This window comes from Erinaceus europaeus, chromosome 16 (assembly GCF_950295315.1).
Source record: "Erinaceus europaeus chromosome 16, mEriEur2.1, whole genome shotgun sequence".
In the NCBI taxonomy this organism is placed as follows: domain Eukaryota; kingdom Metazoa; phylum Chordata; class Mammalia; order Eulipotyphla; family Erinaceidae; genus Erinaceus; species Erinaceus europaeus.
This window is the reverse complement of record NC_080177.1, coordinates 68,738,650-68,748,312: the sequence shown is the minus strand read 5'-3', so window position 1 is coordinate 68,748,312 and position 9,663 is coordinate 68,738,650. Positions and strand designations below refer to the sequence as shown.

At 56.4% G+C, this 9,663-nt stretch overlaps 1 protein-coding gene across 2 annotated transcripts; it reads left to right on the top strand.

Moving 5' to 3' along the window:
* The first annotated feature begins 793 nt into the window (after nucleotides 1-793).
* On the top strand, nucleotides 794-8,745 carry CPNE6 (copine 6). 2 transcript variants are annotated; one of them, XM_007536412.3, is made up of 17 exons: nucleotides 794-994; nucleotides 2,271-2,442; nucleotides 2,771-2,950; nucleotides 4,086-4,160; nucleotides 4,293-4,367; nucleotides 4,480-4,563; nucleotides 4,665-4,754; nucleotides 5,489-5,593; nucleotides 5,812-5,898; nucleotides 6,112-6,171; nucleotides 6,814-6,947; nucleotides 7,025-7,079; nucleotides 7,158-7,209; nucleotides 7,679-7,812; nucleotides 7,911-8,147; nucleotides 8,290-8,464; nucleotides 8,578-8,745. In XM_007536412.3, exons 2-16 carry the CDS (start codon nucleotides 2,275-2,277, stop codon nucleotides 8,425-8,427), a joined length of 1,674 nt encoding a protein of 557 aa, XP_007536474.1. In that variant the 5' UTR covers nucleotides 794-994; nucleotides 2,271-2,274; the 3' UTR covers nucleotides 8,428-8,464; nucleotides 8,578-8,745. The 2 variants fall into 2 exon arrangements, with proteins under 2 accessions (XP_007536474.1, XP_060031286.1); XM_060175303.1 differs by adding an exon at nucleotides 1,633-1,713 and having other exon boundaries at nucleotides 8,290-8,745.
* Nucleotides 8,746-9,663: the final 918 nt, after the last annotated feature.

The window sequence follows — 9,663 nt, the reverse complement described above, 5'->3', positions numbered from 1 at the left end:
AACTTTCCCGCTTACTCACCACCATGTACCCAAATGGGATGGCATGTGGCATGTCATGTACCCAATGGGATGGTCATCCCAGGCCATCGAGTGCCCTGTCCTCACTGGGGGATGGCAAATGTCTCCTCCAGAGCAGTGTGCCTTGGCCCCGCCCACAAGGGTGTGGCCATCAGGGCTGAGACTGGAACATACACTGTGGGCGCCAGTCCTTCAGCGTCTGAGACCACATGCCCTTGACCCACTTCACCCACTTCCTCATGACTCCCTGTGGAGAGGTGGCTGGGGAACAGGCTTCAGTCTCAGAGCTGTGGGGTGCTGGGCAGTGTGTGGTGGTTTCTTGGAAGTGTGTGAAGCTCTTTCATCTGCTTTACTCTGGTGTGTGTGGTATGTGTCGTGTGTGTGTGTGTGTGTGTGTGTGTGTGTGTGTGTGTGTGTGTGTGTGTGTGTGTGTAATGTAGCCCAATGAGATTATATATATGAATGACTGGGGAGAGCTGTGACCAGTGTAACTGGAAGACTGAGGATGGGTGTGTTTCCCTGTGTGTGAAGGGGAGGGAGGAGGCTGTCACTCTCACAGTGGCACAGTGAATTCTGCACTGGCAGAATGTGTGTGAGCCTGTGAGTCGTGGGTGCCCGTGTCCCCGCGTCTCCTGGGTGAGCGTGTGCGCACAGGCACCCCTGCAGTCCGCGTGCTCATCCCCGTGATGCTGGCTGTGGGTGTGGCACCACGGCTGTGGGGGTCCTGCCTGGGAGCCGCCCCAGCCCACCCTCCTCCCCACTCTGTGGCTCCCTCCCAGGCAGTAGCTCTGCCCCTCCTCTCCTCTCCCTCCCAACTAGCTGTGGGGGGAGCTAGTGCTGCAGGTCCCCCCCACCCCTCCCCATCCAGGCCCCATAAATAGCAGTGGAGCCAGAGCCAGAGCCAGCGCCAGCGGCTGGAGCAACAAGGGAGTCAGAACTGAGAGCCGGAGTAAGAAGGCCCCCAACTAGGACCCAGGTGAGCCCACCCATCCACGGCCCAGCACAGCCCCAGCCTGTCCCAGTCTCCATAACAACATTGTCCCCAGACCCCAGAGAGCTCTCTAGTGCTCCTTGCCTCCTCATCACTATACACCCCAGCCTCTGGGAGGGGGCAGTGGGAGTACTGGGGGAGCTCCCAGCTGAAAGCAGAGATTCCCCCAGCCTGGACCCTTCTCCCTTGTCTAGAGAGGCACATGTGATGAGGAGGTGGTCCCCCAGCTAGGGAAGGGTCCCAGGTGTCAGAGATGGATTCTGTCACCCTTTCCGGGAGATAGACACCTGACTCCGGACAGACACCCGGGTGGGGGCTTGCAGCCACACCCACACACACTTGCTGAGGTAGGCAGCACAGGAGCTCTGACAGCCTCACCCCAAGACATGGATAGTGATGGACAGATGGACAGACTGACCGACTGGCAAACTTGGGCCTGTGTACCTGGCTGCTATTGCCTAAGGCCTGGGGGGGGTGGAGTGTGCATGCATCCCACAGGCAGCATGGAGGGGGCCTCGGCTCCCCCAAATCCTGTCGCTAAGAGACAATGCTAGAGCTGCCAAGAAGTGAGAACAGGGGAGGTGGGGAAGGATCTGAGAATGTCATCGTGGGGGCCCTGCCAGGAGCCTGAAGCAGCTCTCTGCAGGAACGGGGGTCCCTTCTGCCTGAACCCCCACAGCTCACCACCCAAATCCTTCCAGAAGGTGAGTAAGGGAGGTGATAAGACAGCCATGTCCCTGCAGGGGCACCTTCCAGCCTGCCTCCTCCTGTCCAGCCGGGCATGCCCCCACTCCTGAGACCAGCCTCTCCAGCCTTCCCAGGGCCTCCCCACCCCATTCCCTTGCTCCAGTTCGGCTTCCTCATGCCAGAGCTGAGTGCAGTGCTGGCTCGGGCATCAGTAGGGAAACAGCAGAAGGTGCTGAGACAGCAGGAAATGTGAATCAATTCCTGACCTAGAAGCCAAGATTTCCAGGAGCCTCTCCTAGCCCCCATCCCTCATCCCTCAACCCTCAACCCCAGGCTCCAGTCCACTCCAGCCCCATCATGCCTCCCGGCATGGGCTGGCAGAAACATCTGGCTGGAAGGAGCAGGGGGCTCCAGCCTCCCTCTCAGAGCTACAGGGAGACCAGGTTGGGGGTGGGGAGGAAGCCAGAGGCATCTAAGGTGGGAGCAGGGTGAGGGGGTGGGTCCTGGACACAGACCCCTCCCCACGGCAGCTGTGCCTTTTCCAGCCTGAAGACCTGTCTGCTTGTCCTCACAGTGACATGTCAGACCCCGAGATGGCATGGGTGCCTGAGCCCCCGACCATGACGCTGGGGGCCTCCAGAGTAGAGCTACGGGTATCCTGCCATGGCCTCCTAGACCGGGACACCCTCACCAAGCCCCACCCATGCGTGCTGCTCAAGCTGTACTCGGAGGAGCAGTGGGTGGAGGTGAGTGGGGCAGGGGCTCTCCTCCAAGGGAGGCTGGGCAGCACCAGAGAATGTGCCCACCTGGGGCACCTTCCAGGAGTAACCTTGAAAACAGCTCACCAGCATCACAAGTCACTTCAGAGGGGCCTGAGGTGACCCCAGATGCAGTGATGATGTTGCTCCCAAGGAGCTGAGGGGCCAGTGGGCTAGCGGCATCCTCAGAGGGGGGTTTAGTCTAGGTGTGGAAGTTGCCAGTGGCCAGGAAGCCCAAGGCAAGCTGTCTTGGCCCAGGCAGACGAGTTTGAGGCTGAGGAAACCCAGTCCCACAGAGCCCGCCTCTCTGCTGTAGGTGGAACGCACAGAGGTCCTGCGCTCCTGCTCCAGCCCCGTTTTCTCCCGAGTGCTGGCCCTCGAGTACTTCTTTGAGGAGAAGCAGCCCCTGCAGTTCCACGTGTTCGATGCTGAGGATGGAGCCACCAGCCCCCGCAATGACACTTTCCTGGGCTCCACAGAGTGCACCCTGGGCCAGGTCAGTTCTCCCACTCCACCGGGTCAGGCCAAGCCCTGAAAACCAGAACTAGAGCAGGTGTGGGCATGAGGCTGTCTCCATTCAAGCTTCCCCACTGGCTGGGCAGATGAGGCAAGATCCTTTCCCTCTCTGAACTTTCCTTTCCTCATCTGAATAGTGGAGCTCATAGTGCTACCTCTTTCTCTTCCTCCTCCTCCTCTTCCTCCTCTTCCTCCTGACTCCTCTTCTCCTTCTTCTCCTCCTCTGGTGTTTCTCTCTGTGTCTCTCTCTGCATCTCTTTCAAAAATAAAATAAATAAAATTTTGAAAAAAAAAGTAATTTACAAGATTGTACAATTACAAGGCATAGTTTCACATCATACCCACCACCAAAGTTCTGTGTCTCCAACCTCCCAAAGATAACCAGCACAGTTCTCACAACATCTTAGAGAGAGATTATTTACATCTGGGTTGTTTCAGTTGCCTGTATCCCACATAGAAGTGAATCCACCCAGTAGTTATCTTTCACCTCTTTTTTTAATAACCCTGGTTTTCATATATTTCCTAAAGTTCTTTTTAATCTTTATTTATTGGGAAGAGACAGGCAGAAATCAAGAGGAAAGGGGTTTGATAGAGAGGGTAAGAGACAGAGAGACACCTGCAGCCCTGCTTCACCACTTGCAAAGCTTTCCCCGCTGCAGGTGGGGACCGGAGGCTTGAACCTGGGTCCTTGTGCACTGTAGTGTGTGTACTCAACCAGGTGCACCACCACTCAGCCCCTTATCTTTCACCTCTATGTCTCTAAGCATAATCACCTCCAGTTGCATCCATTTTGCTCCAAAAGACACAATATCATCTTTTTCTGATTCCAGAGTAAAAATCTCCCTTCACTTCTTTAGCCAGTCATCTGTTGACGGGCATTTAGGCTGCTTCCACTCTTGGGCTATTGTGAAGAATGCGCAGCTACAAACATAGGGGTGCATATGTCCCCTCGAGTTAGTGTTTGCATGTCCTTTGGATAGATCACAGTGCCCACTTTGTAGAAATACAGCCCCCCATGGGCACCCCACAGACATCGTGTACCTGGTCTTCTGAACCCCGGAAGACCAGGGCAGGTGGGGCTGTCACAGCTAGTGTCTGTCTACCTCCACCCCCAGATTGTGTCGCAGACCAAGGTCACTAAGCCGCTGCTGCTCAAGAACGGGAAAACCGCTGGCAAGTCCACCATCACGGTAGGTGGGTTCAGTGGATGCCCCCTGGGCAGCATCCAGTGCCCAACACTGCCCCACACACACTTCAGGGAAGGAGACAGGTTGGTCTTGTAGGGGGTAAGGGGAGTGTTGCAACCCTGTCTCCCCCTACAGATTGTGGCTGAAGAAGTGTCAGGCACCAATGACTATGTGCAACTTATCTTCAGAGCCCACAAGCTAGACAACAAGGTTAGAACCCCAGTTCCAGACCCCCAGCTCCTGGGGGCAAGTCCCAGGACCCCAGGACCCCAGGCGTCCCGCCCACCTCACCAGGCTCACAGGCCCCTCGCCCTGTCCCCAGGACCTGTTCAGCAAGTCTGACCCTTTCATGGAGATATATAAGACCAACGGGGACCAGAGTGACCAGCTGGTCTGGAGGACCGAGGTTGGTGCCTGGAACTAGAGGACAGAGGGAGGAGGAGCAGAGTAGGAGACATACATGATGACTCACCAGTGCTCTGCGACCCCCACCCCCACCCCCCAAAGGTGGTGAAGAACAACCTGAACCCCACCTGGGAGCCGTTCCGCCTGTCCCTACACTCCCTATGCAGCTGTGACATCCACCGGCCGCTCAAGGTAAAGCTCCGCCTGCTGGAACCTCTAGTCTCTGAGCATACCTCCCTCTCCCCCCCCCCGCCCCCCCCCCCCTGTGGCAAGCTTGTGATGATCCCTCCTCACAGTGGGGTCAGGTTCACAGCTCAGTGTTCCTACATGTGTGTCCTTTTTTTCCCCCTTTTGTTGCCCTTGTTGTTTTTTATTGTTGTTGTAGTTATTGTTGTTGTTGTTGATGACATCATTGTTGGATAGGACAGAGAGAAATGGAAAGAGGAGAGGAAGACAGAGAGGGGGAGAAAGATAGACATGCAGACCTGCTTCACCGCCTGTGAAGCGACTCCCCTGCAAGTGGGGAGCCGGGGGCTGGAACCGGGATCCTTATGCTGGTCCTTGCACTTCACGCCACATACACTTAACCCGCTGAGCTACTGCCCAACCCCCATGTGTGTCCTTTAAAATATATATATTTATTTACTTACTTATGAGGTGGGGAGAGAGAGAACCAGAGCATCACCCTGGCACATTCAGTGCCAGGGATCAAACTCAGAACCTCATATTTGAGAGTCCAGCTGCACCACTTCTCTGACCCCTTTTACCAAAGAATCAAAGTACCTGCCGGATTGAGCCAAAGCATGAAGCACAGCAAATGGTCCTTCCAGCCTGGGCCTGGAGATAGGGAGCCCCTGGGCCTCTCTCCCCAGTCCGGGAAACACAGCAGAGCACTCCCAGAGCCTGACAGCCTCCTGCCTTCTCAGTTCCTAGTGTATGACTATGACTCCAGCGGGAAGCATGACTTCATTGGGGAGTTCACCAGCACTTTCCAGGAGATGCGAGACGGGACGGCCAGCCCTGGGCAGGAGGTGCGACAGATCCCCACCCCAAATCCCACCAGATTTCTGGGAGAATCCAAAAGACCCTCACATAGGATGGGAGGCCAAAGGAGATGGGGGGAAGCACTAGAGCCCTCCTGAAAAAATGGAGCCTCGAGTTACTAGCTCTAAGATGGTCCTGCAAGAAGGGGAAAAGAGCATGTGGAGTAAAATTATGACCCTGAGCTAGTGGGGTCTGTGGGATCTAGATGCAGTGGGACTGTATCAACCCCAAGTACCGGGACAAGAAGAAGAACTATAAGAACTCAGGGAGTGTGGTGCTGGCACAGTGCACGGTAAGCCCTAACTCCCACCTCCAGACCCACCCTGGCCAATGGACACACCCTCCGGCTCAACCTTGACAGTTCTCTGCTTCTGGGAACTGGAAGCCCTGCTCCATCCCACCACCAACTTCAGCCTCAAAAGCCCTGTTCCCTCCGTCATCCCCACAGAAGCCCAGCCACCTCCTCTTTCAAGTGACTGCACCTGCCCTCCCTCCCTCTTACTAGGTGGAAAAGGTGCACACCTTCCTGGATTACATCATGGGTGGCTGCCAGATCAGCTTCACGGTAAAGCCCAGGGGACAGAGCCATGGGCAAGAATGGGCGTGGGAGAGGGAGACAGCACAGTGGTCTAAGCAACAGATTTCCATGCCTAGTGTAACGGTTAATCACCCAAAAGAAAAAGAAAAAAAGACTTTCATGCTTGAGGCTCTGAGGTTCCAGGTTCAATCCCTGACACCACCACAAACCAGAGGTGAGCAGTAGCAGTGCTCTGGTCTAAAGAATACTAAGTAATACATATAGAAATTTTTTTTAAGATCCAGTTATTTATTTTTTGAGAGAGATCTAGGGCATCAGTCTGGCATATATAATGCTGGGGATTGAACATGGGACCTCAAACTTGAGAGGTTCACCATGCCACCTTCCAGGTCACAATATGGAAAGTTTTAAAGTCCACTCTGGGTAGCATTAAAGCCTCAGCAATGACAAAAATATGGAAATTAAATAATTGATTTTTAAGAGAGCAAGGTGTGGAGCCCAGAATCCCCACTTCCCATACTAGGCCTCCCATGAACCTTAGCATCTTTGGCTTAGACCCCTCCACCCACCCCAGACGAGGCTCCCATAGGCTGGCCAGCCTCACCAGAGCCCAGCTCCCACCTCTGTGGGCCCTCGGAAGGCAGTGTGACCCCTGCCCCTCTCCACCAGGTGGCCATCGACTTCACCGCCTCCAACGGGGACCCCAGGGGCAGCCAGTCACTGCACTGCCTCAGCCCCCGCCAGCCCAACCACTACCTGCAGGCCCTGCGGACTGTGGGGGGCATCTGCCAGGACTATGACAGGTAGTAGGTGGGCGTGGGGGACAGAGAGACAGAGGAGTCCTGCCCGATGGGCTACCACAGCCTTTTCCTCTCCCCAGTGACAAGCGGTTCCCAGCATTCGGCTTCGGGGCTCGGATTCCCCCCAACTTTGAGGTATGCTGCATAGAAGGAGAATGGGGGAGCCTGACAAGGCAGGGCCCCCCCCCCCTCACTGCTCACATACCCCCACAGGTGTCCCATGATTTTGCTATCAACTTTGACCCAGAAAATCCTGAATGTGAAGGTAAGGGGGCGGGGTCTACCAGATGCCCGTCAGTGTGGCTAACACCTACATGCCCCAAACACCTGCAAGGGCCCAGACACCCTCCCCATAGCCAGTCACCAACTCAGACCTATGTTCATGTGGTGAGACTTGTGACACAGGGCTGACAAAAGAGCTCAGTCAGGATAGTGTGTCTGCTTTGCCCTGTGAGTGACGAGGGTTTGAGCCTGGTCGCCATCACACTAGGGAAAGCTTCAGTGCTGGGGCATCTCTTTCCTTGTCTCCTTCTCACCTTCTGTCTCCCTAGCACCTGGCCCAGCTCTGCCCACCCCCCACCTCTCAGCTCCCAATACATCTAGCTCTCCTTACTGCTTAGTGAAGAGTTTGGGGGCCCGGGCAGTCCTAGGACAGGGAAGCACAGCCTTGTTTGTGACAGGGTGTCAGGAGATCTCCCTGCTAGGTTCTACCAGCTTTATCTCTTTGCCTCCAGAGATCTCAGGGGTCATCGCATCCTATCGTCGATGCCTGCCCCAGATCCAGCTGTACGGCCCCACCAATGTGGCCCCCATCATCAACCGCGTGGCTGGCCCGGCGCAGAGAGAGCAGAGCACTGGCCAGGCCACGGTGAGCGGTCAGGCAGGCGGCCGGGCGCTGTGGGTATGCGGGGTGGGCTCAGGGCCCATGCATCCAGCTGACCTCCTGGCCCTGCCCGTCGCCCACAGAAGTACTCAGTGCTGCTGGTGCTCACAGACGGTGTGGTGAGCGACATGGCCGAGACGCGCTCTGCCATTGTGCGTGCCTCCCGCCTACCCATGTCCATCATCATCGTGGGCGTGGGCAACGCGGACTTCTCCGACATGCGGCTGCTGGATGGCGACGATGGGCCCCTGCGCTGCCCCAAGGGGGTGCCTGCAGCCCGAGACATTGTCCAGTTCGTCCCTTTCCGAGACTTCAAGGATGTGAGTACCCCCTCATGCTCCCACATCTCACCTGCTGGGGTTGAAGTTAGCCCTGCTCCATTTAGCAGGGGAGCCAGGGGCCAGTCCGAAGCCTCTCTCCTGGACCCCACCCTTAATTAACCATGTGGACCTCCACCCCCAGGCTGCCCCCTCGGCGCTAGCCAAGTGTGTCCTGGCAGAGGTGCCACGCCAAGTGGTGGAGTACTATGCCAGTCAGGGCATCAGTCCCGGCGCTCCCAGGCCCAGCACGCCCGCCACGACCCCCAGCCCCAGCCCGTAACTGCTGCCTACTGGACTCACCTGCTCAACGCCTGTCAGTGAGTCCTGCGCCCCATGAGCTGGGCACCAGGGGGCCCAAGGTTGGGTGTGATGGGGCCATTCTTCACTAGAGGTGACATGGGGTGCTCATGACAACCCCACCCTCCCCCAGGTGCCTGTCCTGACCCTTGTGACACATGGCCCCTGGGTCCTGGAAGTGTGTGGTGAGCACTGCCCCCCTCCTTCTCCCCAAGCCCTAAGCCCTGCAGCCTTGTGGCCCCTTGTTGACTTTCTTCATCCAGCCCGACTTCCTGGCCATTAATAAAGGGAAGCACACCGAGCCCTCAGCCTCTCTGCTCATTGTGCCTGAGATGCCCATGGGGCACACACCCACAGCACTCACAGCCTTAGGAAAGGAGAGCTGGCTACTCTCAAAATCACAGCCAGGCAGCCCAGTGGCTCTGTAGCTACACCCCAGCTGTGTAGAAGATCTGAGCCGCGGGGGGCCCAGGCACCATGGGGGTTAAGTACAAGGGATTGGGGGTAATGAGCTGTTGTCAAGGGGGGAAGGCTGATGCCATCTTGCAGCTGTATCCCTGAGGAGTCCTGCTGAGCTCCCCAGGGGCTGAAAACCAGCCCCCACACAGCTGTGGGGCAGGCTAAGAAGGAATGTTGGGGGGACCAAACAGCAGCCGGACTTGCTGGTGAGGTAGGGATGGAGGGAGCATCTAAGATGTGTGCCCCTGATCATCCAGGAAGCCTGGCTGCGCACTGCACCCTTAATGACAATTGCAACAACACTGTCAATGTGTGAAGCTACGAACTAAATGCTTTAAATGCATCTTTATTTCTTCCCCCTTAACCAGAACACTGCTCAGCTCTAGCTTATAGTAGTGCTGGGGATTGAACCTGGGACTTTGGAGCCTCAGGCATGGAAGTTTTTTGCATGACCATTATGAGATCCGCCACCCCCCCCCCCATATGCACACATTCATTTTTGACAGGTAGTTATTCTTATCCCTATTTGTCTGACAAAGCAAGTGAGGCTTGGTTTCCACTCACCCACAGTCCAAGGAGAGCTGGTAGGCCTGGAGTGGGAGTTCAGACCCATGCCCAAACTCTTGGTCACTACTGTGCCACTTCTTCCCTCATCTTGAGATTCCCTTGAACGTGCCCATAACCTGTGGATGGGAGTCTCTGTCCCTGTGTGAGGTGCGTAGGGTCTCAACCAATCAAAGAAGGTGTGGGAGAGCAGGGG

What these genes read in the sequence shown, in the direction of transcription:
- CPNE6 (XM_007536412.3), top strand. Translation starts at nt 2,275, where the DNA reads ATGTCAGACCCCGAGATGGCATGGGTGCCTGAGCCCCCGACCATGACG. An exon ending in CTGGCAAGTCCACCATCACG is followed by an intron (nt 4,161 to 4,292) that starts GTAGGTGGGTTC and finishes CTCCCCCTACAG; the next exon opens with ATTGTGGCTGAAGAAGTGTC. An exon ending in GCTGCCAGATCAGCTTCACG is followed by an intron (nt 6,172 to 6,813) that starts GTAAAGCCCAGG and finishes CCTCTCCACCAG; the next exon opens with GTGGCCATCGACTTCACCGC.